Source organism: Engystomops pustulosus, chromosome 4 (genome assembly GCF_040894005.1).
Source record: "Engystomops pustulosus chromosome 4, aEngPut4.maternal, whole genome shotgun sequence".
Classification (NCBI taxonomy): Eukaryota; Metazoa; Chordata; class Amphibia; order Anura; family Leptodactylidae; genus Engystomops; species Engystomops pustulosus.
The window spans coordinates 141,601,306-141,626,347 of NC_092414.1; the positions used below are offsets into that span (position 1 = coordinate 141,601,306).

At 40.0% G+C, this 25,042-nt stretch overlaps 1 protein-coding gene across 1 annotated transcript in view; it reads right to left on the reverse strand.

Moving 5' to 3' along the window:
• The window catches only part of HCN4 (hyperpolarization activated cyclic nucleotide gated potassium channel 4), a 119,176-nt gene that overhangs the window by 38,005 nt on the left and 56,129 nt on the right, over positions 1–25,042 (reverse strand). The window contains exon 2 of the mRNA XM_072147826.1: positions 83–506. Within this exon, the coding sequence (XP_072003927.1) occupies positions 83–506 (424 nt within the window). The remainder of the gene's footprint in view (positions 1–82; positions 507–25,042) is intronic.

Sequence of the window (25,042 nt, forward strand, 5' to 3'; positions counted from 1 at the left end):
CTTTATATTGTTTTCATTACTTTCATTTACTTTATAAAACAATAAAACAAAAAAGTAATAATGTAGAACTACTCAAACCTACTTCCTCCCACTGATGAATATAACGGATAAGCCTGGATAGTCTCAGGAGTCGAAGCAAGCTGAGCACTTTAGTGAAGCGTACTATTCGTAAGGCTCTGGCAGTCTTATAAACCTCTGAGTCAATTCGTGTTTCCACAATAAGAAAAATGTAGTCCACAGGAATGGAGGATACAAAGTCCACAAGAAACCAACTTTTAAGATAACGAATTTTGATACGTTGTGGCTCTAGAATAATTTCTGTATTGTCCTCTACTACAATCCCTGTGCGAAAGTTCAGCACCAGATCCACAAGGAAAAAAGTATCTGAGACAACGTTAAACACAATCCACGCAGGCGTGTTTTCCTCCTTAAAGAAAGTGATGCCCACTGGAATAATAATGAGATTTCCCACCATCAACAGTAACATTGTTAGGTCCCAGTAAAACCTGTAAGAAAAGAAAATAATATTAATTTCTTAAAGTCTTTTACAATGACATATTTTAATATGTGTTCATGTAAACCAGTTTATCGCCAAATTTTTATGATCATTCTTGTGAGATTTGTGGCAGGAACAGAGGATCAGCCTTTGTCTTTTTTTTCTAGTGTGTCCTTCACTTGTAAGACAAAGACACAAGTGAAGGACACAGCAGTTTAAGAGGGTAAGAGCATATCATTAATCATTGAAGAAAAGTCATCAGAGCATCAGGAGTGATAGCAAGGTCAATATTCATATCATTATCGTTGTGTTTTTATTATACTGAGGGGTTATTTCAATATGAAATGTAAAGATTTTGTTACCTGTCATATATCAGAAAGCATCAGAGACCTTAAAGTGACTCTCCAGGTTTTCCCTTGCTGAGGTTCTTTCTCCTCAGAATATCTACAGGAATCATCTAATCTTAATGTTTTCTTACTGGTGTTTTAATATTCAAACTTTAGAATTATTAAACACTTCATATTTTGGAAAGTAATTTCCAGACACACGACGCTGTGATGTTAGAAAAAGTAACTGCCATAGGGACAATAGTGCAAGTGAATTTTGGTGGAATACATTAGAATTTATGCTCTTGCTCAAGTCATGTTGTATATTCCATAACAGATTCAGATCCTGATAAGTATATACATACAGTATTCAACTTTTTTTTTTCTTAGTCATAAAAGGAAACATTCAAAACATGATTTAACATTCACAGTTAGTTTACATTTATATAAAGAAAATAAAAGGCAAAATCAAAGGAAGATCATCAATTCCCAGATGTCAGATAGAGTTGCTTTCTTTAATTAAGAGGCTATAATTAAAATGAAGCTTCGATTTAGACAGATATTTGTATGTGTAAATGGGGTCTATTGTTCATACAGTGTGCAATCTTTCTTAGCATGACAAAACCTGCCTTTTTAGCACTATACCTCATATCATTATAGGTTTCATGTTCTTATGTGGTCCTTGTTAGTGTAGATTTTGCACTTGTGTATAAAATTTTAACATTCAAAATACTAATGTGATAATTTTGGAGGAACAAATTATCTCAGTGGTTAACAGAGAGTGGGTTATTGAGGTATAGGCCAATGAATGCATACTAAGCCAGAGAATACTAAGGCCTGACACATTAGTTTACAAGATGCACAGAAAAAGACAAAAAAAGCTTTTCAAAAAGCAGCCAATACCATAAATACTATTTCAAGAAATAGTGACAAAATATGGCAAAATAATGACAAAATAGACACATAAACTTATGGTGGGGCCCCAGACTCAGAGACAACAGACAGGACAGCCCCCCAACAGCCCTGCCTGCTTGCCTAAGTGTATCCTAGGTGAAATGGGACAACCATGAAGGTGGTCCCTCCCTGTGACAAATCAGGCACAAAATCACAGATAAAAAATAGGCATGAGATCCATACAGCATTATGTACGAAAGCGCTAGCAAATAATGTTTAACTAGCCAAGAGGATTGTGCACACAATCTATGATAAATATGTCATGATGAAAATCAGTATGAGTATGAGGTCTACTCCAGGTAAGAGGGACAGAGCTCTGAGAGTGTGAGAATGTTAACATGTGCTGGTTCAAAGTTTTTAGAGAGCTAGGTGAGGTAGTTCAGCAATCCAGTCACTAGAGAACTATTCAGACTTCTGACTGAAATTAACCATAAGAATTTCAGTGTGTTCTCAGCCTGATAGTATGAACTGCAGAAGACTGTGACACATTGTGTTACTTTAGCCAGGTTCCAGACTGAGCTGTCATTAAAATGTTGACTTTTATTTGGTATTAAACCCATAATTACAATAGAACGATGACACTTTGATGGAAGAGTTTCCCCTATTGTTTAGAGCAAACTCTGTGAGAGGAAGGAATTGTCTTCACTTTTCTTGTCACAGACAGAGTGTTTTAAAAATTCTTCCAAAGTTTAGTTTTAGACTCTGTCTATCTGTCTCTGTGTAAAAAGCACAGAACTCCCTCCAGAACCTTGACACAAATTGTACACCGCGGTCAGAAACAATATTTTCTGGAATTCCATGCACTTTATTGCCAGGAGTTCACAGTTGCCCACATCAAAATTGAGGAGGAGAACATCCTTGAGAAAAAGGCCGCAGATTGTAGATTGGTCAGGACGCCCTTGTCTAGAACAACAAAAGGTTGATTCAGATCAGGTAAAATATATACAAGCGTGTTCATAAAGCTCCTCTTTAGCTGTATGAACGTAGACTCTGGAAACCAATTGGTTACATCACCACCTTTCCTAGTAAGGTTGTATGAACACAAATGTGTGCCCACAAGTCTACGGCCGGGCAGGCGCGCTGTAGAGATGGAGACGTGAGCGTGGCTCGCCTCTCCCCCCTCCACAGAAAATAGTGGTGCACACCGTGCTTGTGGCCAAAAGATAGAGCAGGTTCTATTTTGCCGTGGCCGTGTATATATCCCCCATACGTTTGCGTAAATGCAGCATGTTTAATAAATTTTCAGTAATAGTTACAAAACCCTAAAAATCATTGTAGGGCTTTCAAATCAGTGGAACTTTCCCATTTCCCAATAGCTGTGACTTTGATGGTATCCATACAAAAAGACCCAGGAGTGATAACGTAACCTAGAAAAGATAATTAGAAAGTTTATCAAATAATTGATTCAGATGGTGCCTTGATGATATGTTTCTGATGTGTTTTATATGGGTGGCTCAATCGAAAGAAAATAAAAAGATATCATCATCCAAATAAACAACAGCATACTGATCCAGAAGATCCCAGAAGATATCATTAACAAATCCCTATAATGATATCAGCAGACAAATTATTGAAAATATAAAATTCCGGCAACTCCATTAATATGGGGAGTCTTGAAACAAACCTTGCCATCCCTTAACCCCTTCCCGACGCGCGCCGTACTACCCTGTTTCCCTGAAAATAAGACAGTGCCTTATATTAATTTTTGCTCCTTAAAGGGCACTAGGTCTTATTTTCAGGGGATGTTTTATTCTTCCATGAACAAGAATTTACATTTATTGTTGAACAAAAGATCAACTTCTCTAACATTCTTAGGACTCTCCAAACTCTGAATTTCATGCTGTATTTCTTGTGACTCCATTTCTATTAGAATCATTGGCTCCAATCTTCCTTAAATGACCCCTTCTTATCCTGGTCGCTCCTGGTATCACATTTGAAGCACAACAGCAAGTGATTTACTTCCATGAATTCTTCTCCATGGCACAACCTTCTACAGCATCTAAAAGATTTCCTAATACTAATGTATGATGTGGGGGGAGCTGCTGCAATGACTGCCGCTAGGTCTTATTTTCAGGGGAGGCCTTATATTTATAAGCCTGAACAAAATTGCACTAGGTCTTATTTTCGGGGTTGTCTTATTTTAAGGGAAACAGGGTAGTACGGCGCGCGCCGGGTCCCGGTGCATGGAGAGGGCTCGCGGGCCGAGCCCTCTCCATGGCCGGTAAGTCTTTGCTGCATATTGCAGCAAAGGCTTACCGGTAACACCCGCGATTGGTGCTAGCACCGATTGCGGGCGTTTTCTCCTTGATCGCCGCCGGCAATGCTTCAAAGAGATGGTGCCGGATGGGCGCCGCCATCTTGTCGTGGATCGCCGCTCCCCGATGACGTCATGGGGAGCGGCGATCCGTCGCCATGGTAGCCTCGGGTGTTCCGAATACCTGAGGCTACTTTGTTTTAACCCATGCGTTACAATGTGCTAATTGCACATTGTAATGCATGGGGAGTAAAATCCACATATACTGCCATACAGTAGTATGGCAGTATATGATAGGATGAATCAGACTACCTAGGGTTAGAGTACCCTAGGGAGTCTGAAAAATAGTAAAAGTAAAAATAAAAAAAAGTTTTAAAAAAAAAATTATAATAAAAAAACCTAAAAGTTCAAATCACCCCCCCTTTCCCTAGAACTGATATAAAAATAAATAAACAGTAAAAATCATAAACAAATTAGGTATCGCCGCGTCTGAAAATGCCTGATTTATCAAAATATAATAACGTTTTTTCACTGCCTTTAACCCCGTAACGGAAAATAGCGTCCAAAGTCGAAAATGGCATTTTTTTGCCATTTTGAAAAATATAAAAAAATTCATAAAAAGTGATCAAAAAACGCCATCAAAATTCGCAAAAAATGACACCACCCACAGCTCCGTACACCAAAGTATGAAAAAGTTATTGGCGCCAGAAGATGGCAAAATAAAAAAAAATTATTTTGTACAGGAGGTTTTAATTTTTTTAAATGTATGAAAACATTATGTCATTTGGGACTTAGAGTGAAAGCTGTAAAATCCAAGCCCACAAGAAAACGTCGCAAATGTGGTTTTTCACCATTTTCACTGCATTTGGAATTTTTTTCCCGCTTTCAGTACACGCCATGGAATATTAAATAACGTCACCATGAAGTGCAATTTGTTACGCAGAAAATAAGCCATAACACAGCTCTTTATGTGGAAAAATAAAAAAGTTATAGATTTTTGAAGTTGGTGAGTGAAAAATGGAAGTGAAAAACTAAAAAAGGCCAAGTCGTTAAGGGGTTAAAGGGGAAGAGGCAGCTCCTGTTACCAGGAATGGGGCATCCAGTTTGACCAAATCTACACCTAGAATCAAAAACAAGATTCATGTTGACAAAATTGGCTGCTGCCCCTGAAAACGCAAAGGCTTTGCTAGAAACTGATCTATTAGAGGTTAAATGGCATACAGGCAATAACTTTCAAGACCAGTTTTCCTAAACAACCCCCCGATATTTACATAGGCCCTGGAGTTTTCAGACGCTCGTTTATTGGGGCAAGACATTATCAGATGACCAGGCTGGCAGAGGATGACCTTAATGGGGCACTGTTCTAGTTTTGCACCTGAACTTGACCTAGCAACTGTCTACCAATTGCCCCCATGTAATTAACACAGCAGAAGGAAAATATTGGGCTAGTTAAAATGTAATGGGGACACTGGACTTAGGGACAACAGACAGGACAGTGAACCCTAAAACTCCAGCCTCCCAACAGCCCTGTTTGCTTACCTTTGCCATACGGGACAACTACGGAGACAATCCCTCCCTACACCAAAGTGTGGACAGGTAACAGATAACAAAGGGGAGGTTGACAATCCTGGTCACAACAAAGCAAATCATGCACAAAATCACAGATACAAAGAATAGTCAGGTACAAAATGCAAATATCAGAAGCCGGAAATACAGAAATATCGAAACAGCAACATAGACGATAGAGCATTGATGGCGAACCTATGACACACGTGTCAGTGCTGACACGCGTAGCCATTTTCAGTGACAAGCGGCCGCCGGAAGGTTAAGTTTCATCCTCAGGTGCAGTAGCCGGAGGCTGAGAGATTGTCACGAACTGAGCTCACAGCACTTCCTCCTCCTCTTCCTCCCCCAGGCCGGCCCCTCCCCCTGTGTGAGCTGTGCCTCGTGTCTCCAGTCAGCACAGGTATCATCCAGGGGCTCAGTATCAGGAGAGGTGACCCAACTCCACAAACTCCTCTGCAGCTCCTGATAGTTGTGGTGGGGGGAGGGTGGCAGCACAGACAGAGGCCACATCGCTGCTGCCTTGTGTGATGTCCCAGCAGCTGCCACCTCTACACTGAGCATCTCCACAGCCGGGATGAGGGAGGACAACCACTCTCATCATACATACAAGACATCATACAGGGAGTAAGGTCAGTGTACTGTATGATGAAAGACAGTCATCTGGGCTTGTGTGTCAGTTTTGTGACTTACAAGCCCTGAAATAATCGCAATGCCTTGCAAATCGCCATACATTGCGATTATTTTACTCCACATGAAGGAGATGCAGACAGCGGAACTGCGACTCACTATAACTTGTAAACTTTCATGACTGAAAGTTTGCAGGTTACTAAGCATTTCCATACAAGTCTGATTGTAATCGATCTATCAAATCGCACATTAAGGCAGCTCCTCCGATGTCCACCAGGTGGCGCTGCTGCGCTGAAGAGCATCAGAATGCACTGGAATACACCGAGCCGGGCTGAGTGAACGTAAGTGCAATTTTCGTTCGGCTACGCCCCCGATTTCCGTCGCGTACATGCCGGCGCTGATGCGCCACAATCCGATCGCGTGTGCCAAAATCCCGGGGCAATTCAGGGGAAATCGGCGCAAATCGGAAATATTCGGGTAACACGTCGGGAAAACGCGAATCGGGCCCTTAGTAAATGACCCCCATTGTAATAAAAAGATGATATGGAAAATCCCCATATACTGCCAGACTGTAGTATGGCAGTACATGGTAGGATCAATCAGACAACCTAGGGTTAAAGTACCCTAGAAGTGAAATAATTATACATATTTGTTATTTAAATAATATAAATATCACAAAATTACGTTTTTTTTTGTCAAGGTGACACACCACCCGAGTTATGCTCGGTTTTTTGGCAAATTTTGACACACTAAGCTTGAAAGGTTGCCCATCACTGTGATAGAGCCAGCAAAGAATCTGCACAAAGGATACTGCACACAGGGAGTTTATCAGTGTATGAAATCTGCTGCAGGTGAGAGGGACACAGCTCTGAGATTGTGAGCAGGTTAACCCTTTTTGGTTCAGAGCAAAGTTTGCAGAGAGGCAGCGAGGCAGTTTCAATCAGCAGTCCAGCCACTAGAGCACAATTCAGACTGTCGACTGAATTGAACCAGATGAAATACAGCATCTTCTTAGCCTGATACAACCTAATATACAAACTACAGAAGACCCTGACAAAGATGTAACAACCGTACAACCAGGTACAGGGGGCCGCCTACTTAAGAACACCTGACTTACAGATGGCCCCTAGTTAATTCACTATAGTAATTCACTGTACTTTAGCCCTAGGCCACAATGATCAGCTATAACAGTTAGTACAAGTGTCTGTAATGAAGCTTTATTGTTAATTTTGGTTTTGAAAAAAACCCAATATTTTTAAAATCCAACTGTCAAAGAGACCAAAATTTTTTTTAAAATATTATAAAAAATTATTATTATAAAATATACAGTTTCGACTTACATACAAATTCAACTTAAAGAGAACCCGTCATGCAAAATAACCCCCCTAAACTAAATATATTTTCATAAACTGCCATTAGAGAGCATTGCCTCTATCCCTTCATTGTCCCTCTACATGCCTGTAAACCCAAGCAATGAGGTCCTAAAGCTGTATGCAAATGACCTGTGAAATGTCCAATGAAGCATTAGAATATTCAAGCTGTCCACTCTATTCATGAGTGGGAGGCACAGCCACGCCCCCGGTGCATGACTGACAGCCTGTACTGTATAATGATGTGAGGCTGTATAATGATGTGCTTCCTGGTGCTGGCGCCCCCTGCAGCCTGTGTGTGTATAGGAGAGATACAGCAGCTCCATGCAGTCATGTTACAGCAGAACATGTCAGATTCATGTATAGCTGATGTCTGTGTCTCTCACCTGTATATTAGGAGGAGGCATCATGTCAGCAGATGACATACACAGACTAGCTATACATTACTATACATTACACACAGACATGAGCAGGGGGAGGAGAGGGGAGGGGTAACAGGGGTGACATCACTGCCTCTGACCATGTGACCAGCCTCATTTACATGATAAAAAATAGATGATTTTACAATGATTAATGTATGAAATAACTAGATAAAGGCTGTGATGGGATCCTTGTAAGCTGCTCCAACAGGTAGAGGTGACAGGACAAGTGGCAGAGACCTGATGACAGGTGTCCTTTAATAACCTATCCTGTACGTAACCCACCTATACTTAAAGGGGTATTCTCGTCTGGGCACTCACATTCAGTTTCACTAATCTTCCATGTATAAACATTTCTTCAATTGGATGTTATTAAAAAAAATGTTCCTGTGTGAAGATAATTTCTCATAAATGTAGTCATGTTGTCCCTTAGAAACCAGATAGCTTCCTCGGAAACGACCACATCACGCTCTGGCAGCGGTGTCCAGACTTGGGCTATAGAGTCCTGCCGGACCTCCTGGATTCAGCAATCATTACCACAGGACGGCTGCAGGACATTTCATATACAAAAACTTTTTGTTTATTTGTGCAATCTCTCAGGCAGAGGTGGTCGTATCCGAGGAAGCTATCTCGTTTCTAAGGGACAAAATGACTACATTTATGAGAAATTATCTTCACACAGAAACATTTTTTTTAATAACATCTAATTGAAGAAATGTTTATATATGGCAGATTTATCAAACTGAATGTGAATGCCCAGGCGAGAATACCCCTTTAAGATCTGTATTAGGCTAAATAAAATAGCCCAGTACACCATACTATGTATGCAGTAGAACAACAATAAATGTAGAGCAGCACTGTGCATAAAAAAAAAAAATGGGAGCAAATCTTCAGGAAGATTCCGACAGGACCCACAATGTGGTCACGTGGTGCGTTTTGGTTGCGTTTTCACGTTGGTTTGAAATGCATTACAACAGCTGAGGAGAGGTGATTTGCCTAATTACATTACTATTAACATTTGCATTTACAAAACGCAGTGTAAATGTGATGTTAACGCACATGTTAACAAAACACTAATGTTAATAGGAATGTAATCAGGCAAATCACCACTCCTCAGCTGTTGTAATGTGTTTTAAAAACGCAGTGAAAATGGAACAAAAAGACTTTCACCAGTTGGAATTCTTTTTGCTTCCAGGTATATTAAAAGTATGCATTAAAATATATTTTTTGGGGTAAAATAAAAATTACAAATTTCAAGGCTTTTTAACATGTTCAAATCAAATAAAAGATTAACCTCATCTGCCACTCCGCCCCTCATCAATTTGCTCTTCAAAAAAATATATCTCCCAGAAGTTTATGTGTGAATGATCTGATACTATCCAGAGGTGCTTCAAGATTTAATTTTTTCTTGGGGTTGTATCTTCATGCTATATGAAAATAAAAGATTACCCTTCCCTTGGCTAATATCAGTGAATTCACATTTAAACTTCCAGGGCTACACCTTTTTCACATGTAAAATGAGGAATTAAGTAAATGTGACCACAATGACAAATGGCGGGCTCCCCAAGGCTCCCATGGCTCACATTCAATGATCTGATATAGGTTCTTTATTAAAAAAAAAACATGTTAGGCAAAGTGTAACCTTTGCATTTCTGTTAGAAACGGTTCTATGATTCATAACTTGTAAGTTATTCTGCTCTGCAGATTACTTGGTTTTATAGCATACTTATGTGATGAGATGGATTGTAACAGCTCTAGGTCATTATCGCAATATACCAATAACTTTAATACACAGGAAATGCCTTTCATGGTTTTTGTTCCCTTCAATCTCCATATGTCTGGCAAGGGACATTATGGGGCTTATTTACCAAGGGTCCCACCTCCGCATTTTCATCAGGTTTCCCGACTTTTCGGGATCGCGCCGGGGATTGCCGCGCCGGGGATTGCCGCATCGGCGCCGACTGTCAGGCGACAGGAATCGGGGGCGGGCCGTCAGACGATCCGACGGATTCCGACTAAGCACGGGATTTAACATTTAAATTTGTCTCGCAAGCCAAGCACTTACATGCACCTGCAGAAGATGGTGAACTCCAGCGGACTTGAGCGGGGAAGCGACACATGCAGGATTTCGGGCACAGGATCTTCTTGAATCACGGCAGATGTGCATTCCGGCGGACACTCTGGATCGGCGACCGCGCAGGACCGGGTAAGTAAATGTGCCCCATTGTTCTCTGGTTTCTAAAGAAATTATGGGAATCTTGATCTTTTATACAAAGACTCATTAGTTAAAAAAAAATATTAAAGAGAAAAACGTATATGTACATTCTTACTTAACCCCTAATGTAAAAGATCCTGCAGATATATCAGGACAACAGTAACCGACACATAGTAATGTCATAACTTGTTCATTTGCCCTTTTGTTACAAATAGGAAACTACTCAGTCTTGGCCTTGTTCTTTCATCAGGTCATTGATGTCTTTATTGACTTGTTCCATCAATAAAACATTCAGATCTCTGGCATAGTCAATATACTCAATACATATGAACTGGCTAGTGCTTATTCCTTCTTAATGATCCTTGAAAAAGCAACTCCTTCAATAGTATCAGAAATTGGTAATGGCATTACATTTATATAATATTAAAGAGAGAAAATGAAAAGCAGAGCTGCTTAGTAAGCTCAACTATGACCAGGGTAACATCTGGATGGAAATTACCTGTTCTCCCCTTGGGTATTTTAGATTTCTCCAATAACATATTGTGACTAGCTATGAAACTGGGACATTGTACAGGAGGCCCCACATTGATGTGACCTGTATACAGCTCAGCAGACAACACAATTTGCTATGGACTGGTTGTTTGACAGCTGTGATTCTATATGCATATTTTATATTAAATTTTAATATTCTCTGCAGCACTTAAGGGGTTACCCACTAACAACCTTCTTATTATTATTTTAAAATTAATTATTGTAGGTATGCCAGTTTTCTGAGATATTTAAATTACACAATTGTTGTATCATACGCTTTGTGCATTTATTGTGACATACCCAAGTCATTTTTCAATTCTCCTGACTTTCTAACTATCAAAATGGTGATGAACCACCACTCCATTGTGAAAAATGATTCCTTTATTTCACCATAGCAAAAACAAGCAACGTTTTGCCATCTCTATGAAGGCATTATCAAGCTCTTCATAGAGAATCCGAAACATGTGAAATAATGGAATCATTTTTTCAGGCGCAGGCAAAACATTGCTAGTTTTTGCTATGGTGAAATAAAGAAATCATTTTTCACACTGAAGTGCTGCTTCATTACCAATTTTTCTGAAGATCACAGTTGGTCTGGTGAGGCCATTGGGAGACCTGCACTTGCAAATATTTGTTCACAAGTGCTGCTCCAATATCTTCATTGTTTGATATAACTTAAGTCAGATGTATCAAGAGAATTCAGATGTTCCATTCAGAGTTATGATGCGCAACTTTTCAAAAAGTCTCAAATTTAGGCACAAATTAGTATGTTGCCTCAAATACACAGCAGATATTAACAACTCATGAGCAGTCTATGCCATTATCATAAATCTGATGTGCAGAAGAGCTCCTGAGACCATCTAAAAACCGACCCGAGTATAAGCCAAGGCCCCTAATTTTACCACAAAAAACTGGGAAAACCTATTGACTCGAGTATAAGCCGAGGGTGGGAAATGCATTGGTCACAGCCTCTCCAGTATGTAGCCAGCCAGCCCCTGCCCCAGTGTATATAGCTTGCCAGCCACTGCCCCAGTGTATATAGCCAGCCAGCCCCTGCCCCAGTGTATATAGCTTGCCAGCCCCTGCCCCAGTGTATATAGCTTGCCAGCCCCTGCCCCAGTGTATATAGCCTGCCAGTCCCTGCCCCAGTGTATATAACCTGCCAGCCCCTGCCCCAGTGTATATAGCCAGCCAGCCCCTGCCCCTGTGTATATAGCTTGCCAGCCCCTGCCCCAGTGTATATAACCTGCCAGCCCCTGCCCCAGTGTATATAGCTTGCCAGCCCCTGCCCCAGTGTATATAGCCAGCCAGCCCCTGCCCCAGTGTATATAGCTTGCCAGCCCCTGCCCCAGTGTATATAGCTTGCCAGCCCCTGCCCCAGTGTATATAGCCTGCCAGTCCCTGCCCCAGTGTATATAACCTGCCAGCCCCTGCCCCAGTGTATATAGCCAGCCAGCCCCTGCCCCTGTGTATATAGCCTGCCAGCCCCTGCCCCTGTGTATATAGCCTGCCAGCCCCTGCCCCAGTGTATATAACCTGCCAGCCCCTGCCCCAGTTTATATAGCCCCCCCTTCGTCGTCGTGCAGCACAACAATACCGGATGGATCGCACAGAAGATCTACGGGTGCCGCCAGAAAGGCGAGTTTTGATTTATTTATTTTTTTGACTCGAGTATAAGCCGAGTTTGGGTTTTTCAGCACATTTTTTGTGCTGAAAAATTAGGCTTATACTCGAGTATATAAGGTATATGTTTGCTTAATAACAATTTATTTTATTGAATAAGAGACAATTAATACACATTAACAAATATAATAGTATATATCACAGATTTTGTAACCTTGGGTTTTGCAGTTTGTCTATAAAAATATGTCTTAATATTTCTAGGTGCCAAGTAAAACTATACAGTACATGGCAGGTAATGCTGATGCTAGTAAATGTCCAGTTAGAAAAGTTATCAAAAACTGGATTTTTTAAATTGTGGGATGCATGCTATAAATAAAGCACAAAAAGATACATACCAAATCCTAAATGATTCTGAAATTCATGCATGTATTGCAAAAATTGTACTGTTCAGCCAAGCTGCTAAGATGAAAATATAATTTTGAATTCATTTGGTAAAATTAAAATTTTACCAGTAATCCCAGAATTGTACTTTCTTTTAAATTTTAATAGCACCACCATGTAACTGTATCTCGTGTTTGGGTAAAGCCTGTAAGGAAAGTACTGACTGCTGTATTATATATATTATAGTGCTGTTTACTGCCATGATCTTTATTGGAACAGTTAATCTGTCAGGTGCCACATCTGAACTCCAGAGCCTAAACTGCAGTGGTACATGGATGTGGTCATGTTGGAACCCCTGTGATGTACCCATTATGAGGTGCTGAACGATTGAGTGAAAAACCATAAAAACAAAACACACAAAAAAGGTGCAATTTTGGTTTCTGGGCAATTTCACCTAATTTTATATTTATTCCAGTTTCCCAAAAAATTGGATGGGGTACTAAATTATTCCAATAAAAAATTCCAATTTTGCTGAACAAAACAAGCCCATAAATGTCTCTGTAAACTGAACAATTTTAAAGTAATGGTATTTTGAAAGTGGGGAATAAAATCACAAATGCAATTCCGTCAAGTATACCTTACCCCGATACACATGCAGTAAATGGGTTGCCACTGCTTGTCCTAGATGTCCGGAATGACTTTATGGATATGACTTGATGATGTGCTTCAAAAGCTCAGTTCTGGAGACATGTAACAGATTTTCTGACTAGTATTATTTCACTGACTGTTCCATATGTACCAGAAATCTGTTTATTTGGTTTATTATCAGGGGAAGAGAGCTCCCATCACCTCTGTATTTTTTTGGTAAGAATCACAAGGAAATGTATTGCATTGCAATAGTATGACCAATACACTCATAGATGCTTCCATATATAGGCATAGGCACTGTCCGGATAAATTTGGGTGGATCTGGGACATATGGTGTGATTCTAACCTGACACATTATTCGCCCCATAGATTCAGGACAGCCCTATCAGAAATATTATTTCCCTATTATTTAACATATGTATCTCATAGGGCACCGTATCACCACCCTAAGTGACTCACTATGACAGCCCCCATACAGAGGGGTTCCCTGCTTGGAACAATTCTACATAGCTATGATGGGATTTTTCAACTTGAAGCTTAGCAAGCTTTGCACCAGTTGTAGTTCATTTGTAGTCCTTATCCGGCCTCAGGTACAGCCTCAGATACGGCCCCATACATTCCAATGGGCAATACTGCCATCCATGTATATTGTCGTATTGTCCACCGTACCGTACCGTAAGCGAGCCATATAAAAATGTAGAGCATGTCCTATTTTCCACCATATTTCCATTCTGTGCAGCCCAAAGAAGTCAATGGGAATGTATAAAATACAGGCTACATATGTCCTGCATACGATTGTGCACCGTACGCTGCTGAATATACGTGCAGTATCCAGAACCAGTGGGAGGTGCATTCTGTCAGCCAGCCAATAGTCCCCCATCCATCATCTGCCAGCCCACCGTATTTTATACAGAAATGGTACAGATACAGTGCAATACATTGCCATACTGTTGCAATATGTCCCGTATTTACGGCCATAATACAGCCGTATATACAAAACAGAAAAAACCATACAGTCGTGTGCATGAGAGCTTACTGGGTTTATATAATTTGCTTGATTCCTGTATTACTATATTTACTCTGATAAGACAAACATACTGTAATTCATATTTTTATAGTGGCTTTTGAGAAGATGGAATTGTGTATGAATTAGGCAGTATGGACTTTATGGACATTCTCATGATGAATGATGAAAATCATAGATAAAGAAGGAAAAATACATGTATACATTTTATGTATGTTCACTTTAAATTAACCAGACATGGGGTTGCTTCATACTGTGATTTTTAAAGACACAAAGCATAGATTTTGTGGGTTAGCAAACATCTAACTTAGACTTATAGGTCATTTATAAATGTCATTGTTTTATCAATTTGTGATATTCATATTATTGATGTTTGGAACATCAGAAATTATTCTGAGCATAATATAGAGACTGGTTTTAGTGTTAAGGCCCGTTCCCCACTTGCGAGTGTGATGCGATGAACTGACATCACACTCGCAACGCAAGCTGCCGGGAACGCACGGCCTGAACGCTGCACCGCGGGAGTGAACTCAGCATGTCAGTTCACTCCCGCGGTGCAGCGTTCGGGCCGTGCGTTCCCGACAGCTTGCGTTGCGAGTGTGATGCGAGTTCATCGCATCACACTCGCAAGTGGGGAAGGGGCCTAACAGTTGACAGATAGAATTCATAGTGGACTTTCTATGTGGGAAATAAGGCATCACTTAGTTTTCAATTACAATTCAGGCATCCCCTACTGCTCCCAAGAAGGCACAGCTGAAAATCTTTTTTTTATCAGATGGAATTCTATTTGATAAACCTTATTGAATAGAATGACCTAGTTTTTCAGCACATCACAGAGTACAAAGTATAAAAATACAAAATGTGATAAGACATACTAATAGTATTTAATATATGCATTACATATAATAAGATATATTTATATAGAAAATAAGGAGAAACAAAAATGATCACCTTGGAAAGCATTATTGGTGTTAATATTATTCTATTTATTTTTTTATTTCCAGAATTCACGATGACATTCTGTTTTTATTAATATACTTTTGTGCACTGAAAGTCTAAAATATTTTCAATCATAAAATTATAGTTAAAGGGGCAGCAGGGGGGTAGTAAAAGGATTAGTACTTACTGCTCACAGAACTACTCCATTACTAAAGCGTGCTGGTCCCTACTACACTCAAGTGTTGGACACCTGACTCTTCCATAGGAAATAGTAGGGCTGCAGTTGTTCTACTAGCATTGTGTTCATAACGCAATAGCAGTGCACAGGGGGTGGGCCTTTCCCTGGAAATGCATATGCGATCGGGCCAAAGAAAAGCCCAACCGTAATGTAATTCTGTTATGAGATGATAGGTGATTATCAAAATAGCAACTCTCACCTGGAGTAAGTAGTAATTCAGCCTTGGTATAGCCAAGGAAACGGAGGCAAATTGTGCAAAACACGAAATGGACAGGTAAGAAAAGAACCGCCGCTCGGGAGTTCGATGGATCACTGAACTCTCAAGCGCCGGTCCTTTCCATTTTGGGTTTTGCACGATTTGCCTCCGTTTAGTGGAATGTGTGACAGTGGTCTAGCAGAGGCGACCCAGCCAGTTATTAGTTGGAGCTGTGGCCCAACTCAACCACTGAATGGCTCCTTGTGTTTTCAGTGGTGTCACAAAGTCGAGAATGGAAAATGGAACATTAACTAAGCATTTATTATTTTTGTGGTCCATTCTAGAGCCCCTTTAGATATACTTTTATTTTGAAATATACAAAAATATAGCAACTAGAGATCAAGGTGACAAGTAAATGGAACCTGTCAGCAGTTTTAAGGTAGGAGCCTTGAAGATCTGTTAATAAATAACAGGAATTCCATAGCACTCCTTGTGTAGTAGATGGAAGCAAACTAGGGTCCCAGCCCTGTTCATGCATAGATAATGGAGGATGGCACTCAATCAAATTTGAATAATAATTGCTTTTTATTTTTGTACAAATCCACTGAATAACATGACGTTTCGTCAAAATGACCTTCTTCAGATGCAGATTGTACTTGTAAAAAGTGCTTATTAGGTAGGGGGAGAGGAGCGGTGTATGCCACCCAAACCACCAATATTATAATCTACAACTGAGTATCACACTCAGTGCACTGAATACACTCCATGACACTTACACCTTGTGCACATGAGTGACAGTACATGGCCATGGCCAGATTTCTGTCCATTGAAAATAAACATAGCAGCTTTCTATAGAAGGACAGCAAGCAGAGATCTAGAAAACTGTGAAACATTGATAAAGAAAGGCTATTGGAAAACTTTTCCTTACACGCACCATATCAATTATTTGCTGAAAGTGGACAACCCCTTTAACATTTCCTTTTACAAAACTCAATGTTAACACAATGCATGTACATTGTGTTAACAAAGGGGGGTGTATTAATGTGTCTGTTATTAGACCAGTGCAGAGCAAAACTAGACAGACCTCTGCTGTACCAGATTAATCCCTGTGTCTGATCCTGGATGATTAATTAAGATAATTTGGAAAAACGGACAAACACGGTCAAAATGGATGCGTTGTCAAAAACACATGCTTAAAAACAGACTAAAAAGGGACTAAAGGGACATGTGTGGCATCACCCTAAGGCTGCGTTCACACTATGTGTTGTGTCCTACGCATTCCAAAGGCTTCAGACTTTGCCAAGGTTACATTGCGTTTCCATTGCATTTGCTAAAATGCAAAGTAACCTCAGAATGTGATCACGGATCCAGCCTTTGGAATACATAAAAAACAGCTAGCAGTCCATTCATAACGCAACGCTAGCGCACATGGTACAGGCCTCGGCCCCATTGCATATGCGTTTCCAGGGAACGGACTGCTAGCGGAACGTGCGACCGCGGCCTCAGGGTACGGTCACAGATATGGGGGAGAGCCTCAGCCTGATCGGTAACCAGAACCCAGTGCTTTGCATCTAAAAACGGTCTAAGACTTTCAGGGTGCAGTCACACTTACCACTAGCCTCAGCCCGATCGCATATGCGGTTCTATAAAGAAGCATGCAACTGGTAACCAGAACCTGGTGTCTTGCATGTAAACAAATTGCTTGCGTTTCCATAGAAACTCATACACAATCGGTCCAAGGCCTGCCCCTGTACCCTAGCGTTGCATTTGTAAAAGCAAAACTGATAATACAGATGCCCCTATGTGCCTACATGTGCAACAATTTTACAATTATATAAAATAGTTGCAAAACATAATTCCTATTAAAGTCAACAACCTAAAGTATAACCATTAGATAAGATCGCTTAATTTGCTACTCTACTTGTACCCAAGCCTCAAGTTCACAGAATCTTAATCAATTTGTCATTGTGACTTCCTCTTCAAGCTGACTCACAGCTGTTCCTATGGAGAGATTCAATTCATTACAACATTATTGATAGAAGGTATATTGATTATGTAAAAATGAGCAGGTGAAATATTTTATGGGAGCAATGCATGTCATTACTTTAGAAAGAATTAGAGCTTCAGCTAACCCATTGGTAAGCAATAGGTTAAAGAGCAATACTGAAATACCTCTAGTCTCTAGGGAGGGGGAGCTTTAGAAGATAGATCTGTTGGGGGATGGGGATATGAAGTAGATTCGGAGCTGTGGATGAGGATTTTCAGAGGGGCTTGAAGGTGCATTGTGTAACAAGAGGTTACAGCTGAATGATATTTATAGATCTATCACACAGCATTGGATAAAATGTGCAGTAGCACTCTCTCTTTTCACTACGTATCATCCAGGTAAACATGTCACATTCTATATTTCAGTTTTTGCAGGAATATGAAAAAAATGTAATACTTGTCCACAATGTATGTTGCATAGTAAAGTTTCAATTGGTATTTTTGCACTGACTATTGTAAAAACATATGTCAAACAAAGCCATCATTATTTGTGGAATGCAGCAGGGATTCAGGTACATTCAGTGCTATGAACAGCTCCTGTCAACATTGAGTGTGCTTACATCCATTAAAATCTGTCTGCCCCTTCAGCTATATTCTCAAAATCTATTTCTTAAACTCTACATACAGAGAAGTGAAGAACATGTCTCATTTGGGATCCGGTCATCTAGGAGAGAAATGCAGCGGTGTCTGCAATAACAGCACATTTTATAAGAATGGCGAACAGCAGAGACTGTTACCCCTCCCCAACATTACAGCTGATACAATGTTTGTATGGGTTCTGCATGGGTGTCTATTAATAACACTACAATACTGTGTTTTTAAAAATTGTCCTTAATAAAAAATGTATTTGGTGTTTTTTAGTCCATTTTTAAGCATGCGTTTTTGACCGTTTTTCCGAATTATCTTAATTAAAATAATTGGGAAAAAACTGACAAAAATGATCAAAACAGATGCCTTTTTCAAAAGCACACGGTTTTTAATGGACTGAAAACGCATGCTTAAAACGGACTAAAAAACGCCATGTGTGGCATCACCCTAATAACGTCAGCATCATACATAGCACAGGGCTGACCAAGGCCGCAGTCACATGTTTCCACTAACGTTGCATTCATAACGCAACGATAGCACACAGGGGGTCGGCCTTGGCCCGATCGCATATGCGATTTTATTTTTGGTAAAACATCATTGAATGTTATAAATGTGAGGGATTTATAAATAGGATTAATCAGTGCACAGTTATGCTAGTTTTCGGCAGAGACAGAATTAGCACTGTGTCTGGTGCTGGATAATAAATCTGATCCATCATAAGACTGTGGTGTCATTATTTAGACCATCGGTTCCCAACTGTGGAACACCTGGTCCTGGGCCAAAAAACTTAAACCTAAAAAAAAAGTCCTCCAGTTCACCCCACGGCTCTGGCTCCTTCTCTTCTCAGCTTTTTGGCAGGTGCGTGTGGGCAGAGCAGATAGACGTACCTCTGCCCGCGCGCACCTGCAAAATGTAATCAGCAGGCCACTCGGACGCATCTTAGCGGGCGCAAGTGGGCAGAATGCATTGACATTCCTTTGCCCGCACTGCCAGGAAGCTGAAAAGAAGCCTGAGCTATATGGTGAAGAAGCCGGAGGTAATTATTTTTAAGAGGGTTCTGCTGTGGACATTTCATGTGGGCGGGGGGGTGCCCTGCTGGGGACATTTCATTGGGGGATCACTTCTGGGGACATTTCATGTGGGGGGGGGGGGAGTCTGCTGTGACATTTGATTGGGGGGCAGTGGTGGGTACATTTTATGTGGGTGGCTCTGCTGAGGACATTTCATGTGGTGGGGAGCTTTGCTGGTGACATTTCATTGGGGAGGGGCTCTGCTGTGGACATTTCATTAATGGCTAGGGCTCTGCTGTAGTCATTTTAATAATGAGTGGAGGAGACATTTCATTAAAGGGTGGATGTGGCTGCTGGGCATTTCATTCGTGAATGGAGGTTGCTCAGTTTTTTTAATGGTAAAATTAGGTACCTCTGCTCAGGGGCGGACTGGGAATTTAAAATGGCCCTGGAAAAAAATATAAAAGTGGCCCCATCTTATGGGCGGAGTCAAAACAAGTGGGTGTGGTCAGATAATGTGGGTGGAGTTATAACAGACAAATTGTTGGTAGATGGCCTTAATGCAAAACAAGAACATCTTTTGCTAGTAAGTGAATCTAATGTGCAAGGAATGTGACCTGTCGATCAGTAAATTATGCCTTAATTACCTTTCCCCTGTGCCATACATGTAGAATTCAGAGAAAGAATATATTGATACTGCCTCCTATGCCTTCTATATACCTGCCTTCTATATACAAAATAAAACTACTACAATACCTTCTCCCATATACAAGCCAACTACTATAATACTGCCTCCTATGTACAGGAATATAACTCCTATAATACTGCCCCCTATGTACAGGAATATAACTCCTATAATACTGCCCCCTATGTACAGGAATATAACTCCTATAATACTGCCCCCTATGTACAAGAATATAACTCCTATAATACTGCCCCCTATGTACAGGAATATAACTCCTATAATACTGCCCCCTATGTACAGGAATATAACTACTATAATACTGCCCCCTATGTACAAGAATATAACTACTATAATACTGCCCCCTATGTACAAGAATATAACTACTATAATACTGCCTCCTATGTACAAGAATATAACTACCATAATACTCCCCCCTATGTACAAGAATATAGCTACTATAATACTGCCCCCTATGTACAAGAATATAACTACTATAATACTGCCCCCTATGTACAAGAATATAACTACTATAATACTGCCTCCTATGTACAAGAATATAACTCCTATAATACTGCCCCCTATGTACAAGAATATAACTCCTATAATACTGCCCCCTATGTACAGGAATATAACTCCTATAATACTTCCCCCTATGTACAGGAATATAACTACTATAATACTTCCCCCTATGTACAGGAATATAACTACTATAATACTCCCCCCTATGTACATGAATATAACTACTATAATACTCCCCCCTATGTACAAGAATATAACTACTATAATACTGCCCCCTATGTACAAGAATATAACTACTATAATACTGCCCCTTATGTACAAGAATATAACTACTATAATACTGCCCCCTATGTACAAGAATATAACTACTATAATACTGCCCCCTATGTACAAGAATATAACTACTATAATACTGCCCCCTATGTACAAGAATATAACTACTATAATACTGCCCCCTATGTACAAGAATATAACTACTATAATACTGCCCCCTATGTACAAGAATATAACTACTATAATACTGCCCCCTATGTACAAGAATATAACTACTATAATACTGTCCCCTATGTACAAGAATATAACTACTATAATACTGCCCCTATGTACAAGAATATAACTACTATAATACTGCCCCCTATGTACAGGAATATAACTACTATAATACTGCCCCTATGTACAAGAATATAACTACTATAATACTGCCCCCTATGTACAGGAATATAACTACTATAATACTGCCCCTATGTACAGGAATATAACTACTATAATACTGCCCCCTATGTACAAGAATATAACTACTATAATACTGCCCCCTATGTACAAGAATATAACTACTATAATACTGTCCCCTATGTACAAGAATATAACTACTATAATACTGCCCCCTATGTACAAGAATATAACTACTATAATACTGCCCCCTATGTACAAGAATATAACTACTATAATACTGCCCCCTATGTACAAGAATATAACTACTATAATACTGCCCCCTATGTACAGGAATATATTTACTATAATACTGCCCCCTGTGTACAAGAATATAACTACTATAATACTGCCCCTATGTACAAGAATATAACTACTATAATACTGCCCCCTATGTACAGGAATATAACTACTATAATACTGCCCCTATGTACAGGAATATAACTACTATAATACTCCCCCCTATGTACAAGAATATAACTACTATAATACTGCCCCCTATGTACAAGAATATAACTACTATAATACTGTCCCCTATGTACAAGAATATAACTACTATAATACTGCCCCCTATGTACAAGAATATAACTACTATAATACTGCCCCCTATGTACAAGAATATAACTACTATAATACTCCCCCCTATGTACAGGAATATATTTACTATAATACTGCCCCCTGTGTACAAGAATATAACTACTATAATACTGCTCCCTATGTACAGGAATATAACTACTATGATACTGCCCCTATGTACAGGAATATAACTACTATAATACTACATATATACACAGAAGCAAACATGAAAAAAATCAGTATTTACCATATACAGCTACAGAAAACACATGAGATCCTCACCTATTGCATCCAGTGACATCAGGTGACTTGTCCTCGGATTGTATTCGTTCCTCATCTTCTCCATTAGTTCCACCATCACCTTGTCTCTTCCTCCAGGTACACAGCTTTCCTGCAGAGTTTACCACACAGACGTCTTATGTTCTGCACTTTCCCATTGTCCCTTCTTCTTCTACCACCAATACTGTGCCCCAAATACTGTAATAGAGCCCCCTACAATATTAATACCACACAAATAGTGCCCCATAATGTAACTGTAATGGTAAGGATAATTTATTTCTTCTTTCTCTCCTTTAACCCCCCCACCCCACCCACCGACCCACCCCAGTATTGATAGAGCTCCTACTATGACCCAGGCATAAAAATAATGGCCCCAGCCTGCCCCAGACATATAATTAATGCCCCCTGCCAGCCCCAGATATAGAATAATGCCCCCCGCCCCAGACATATAATTAATGCCCCCTGCCAGCCCCAGATATAGAATAATGCCCCCCGCTCCAGACATATAATTAATGCCCACTGCCAGCCCTAGATATAGAATAACCCCCCCCCCCGCCCCAGACATATAATTAATGCCCACTGCCAGCCCTAGATATAGAATAACCCCCCCCCCGCCCCAGACATATAATTAATGCCCCCTGCCTGTCCCAGATAAACAATAATGCCTCCCCCCACCCCAGATATATAATTTATGCCCACTGCCAGCCCCATTTATACAATAATCCCCCCCCACCCAAGACATATAATTAATGCCCACTGCCAGCCCCATATATACAATAATCCCCCCCACCCCAGACATATAATTTATGCCCACTGCCAGCCCCATATATACAATAATCCCCCCCCCACCCCAGACATATAATTTATGCCCACTGCCAGCCCCATATATACAATAATCCCCCCCCACCCCAGACATATAATTTATGCCCACTGCCAGCCCCATATATACAATAATACCCCCCCAGACATATAATTTATGCCCACAGCCCGCCCCATATATTTTTTTTTTTTTTTTTTTTGCAAGTAGAAAAGCTTTATTAAAATACATACAATCCCATTTCATATTACATACATTACATCTCTGTACTTATTTTACAATGCTTATCCGGCACATGAGAATACTTCAAAAGGAACACTAACGAAGAATTCTATATTCATATTGTTTCGCATGCGTATAAGAGATCAGAGGAGAACAGGACCTCTCTACAGAACCATTTTTTAACTTATACACTTAAAGAATCAAACAGGTTATTTCTTACATCGTCTGTTCTGCATGTGCCGATACCGAGAACAAAGATATAACTAACTTCCCTCCCCCACCCCATTTCCCCGCTGGCAAAAAACAAAACAAAACAAAAAAAAAAAAAAAAAAAAAAAAAAAAGAAGGAAATTACAGCCCAGACTTAGCCCTATGAACTACCATTTGTCCCATATTGAGACTCTCTGTCTCCCAGATGCCCTATCATTAATCCAGATTTGTTCATATTTCTTAATCTGACCAGAAAGTTTAAACCAACTCTCCATTTTTGGTTGGTCCTGAGATCCCCATTTCCGGGCAAGACATACTAAAGCTACATTTAAAAGTTTTGTTATTAATTTTCCATATTGCTTCCTAATCGGTTCTTGGTCCACCCTACCAAAGATAGCAGTATTGATTGATGGCTCCAGATTTATATCAAGAGTTATTGATATTTTCTTAAAGATTTCTTCCCAAAAGACTTGAATGACGGGGCATAGCCAAATTACGTGCATAAAATCTGCATTCGCTGCCTGGCATTTCCAGCAGTTCGCATTATTTCTAACACCCATTTTAAATAACTGTGCTGGTGTGTAATATAGTTGATGAATAAAAAAAAATTTTATCAGTCTGTGATTCCAGTTTATAGAGCTTTTCTCCACACTTTTTTGAATCTCACTCCATTCTTCCTCATTCAGTGCTCCTATAACATTTTCCCACTTATTTCGTGCCTTGTATTTCATGTGAAGAGTGAAACCATTTCTTATGTGTTTATATATTTTTGATATAATTCTTTTCCTATTACTAGTGCTTCTAATAAGTTCCAAACATTCATGTGTTTCTAAATTTAATTTATGTTGGTAAGATCTACTCTTAATCATGTGCTCTAATTGTCTATAACGTAACCAGTCCCCTTCTTTCAAACCGTATCTTGTTTGTAATATTGTGAAGGATAAAATGTGGCCGTCCTCGATAATCTGGGAGAGATACCGAACCCCAGCTTTCCGCCAGAAGCGTCTATCTAAGTCTTCCTTAGATTTTACAATAAGCCAGAGAGGAGTTTCCTGTATATGGCCTTGTATGTTCAGGATCTTCTTAAAACTTTTCCAAGCTTTAGCTAGCGTCTTCACCAGTACCCAGCTCTTATCTACTTCCTCTTTCATAAGGGGGTTCTCCAGCAGTTCCAACATGGATTCTGGCTCAGTGCTAGACAGCTGAACCAGCTTTTGGAACAAATAATTGTCTTTCCAGCCCACTAATCTTCCTATTTGTGCCGCTAAATAGTACCCTTGTAGAAATGGTATTCCAAGGCCTCCCTCTCCTATTGGTTTATATAACATCTCCAGCTTCATTCTTACTCGTTTTCTTCCCCAGATTAGCCCATTCAGTATTTGCTCAATTAGCTTAAAAAAAGATTGATCTAACCATATAGGTGCAGCAGAGAGAGTGTATAATATCTGGGGGAGGAGCACCATTTTAATCAGGCCAATCTTGTCTGCTTTGGACAACTTAAGTCCATTCCAACTCTGTATTCTATTCCTCAGGCTTTTTACTAAGGGGACGAGATTAAGATGGTAGAATTCCTTT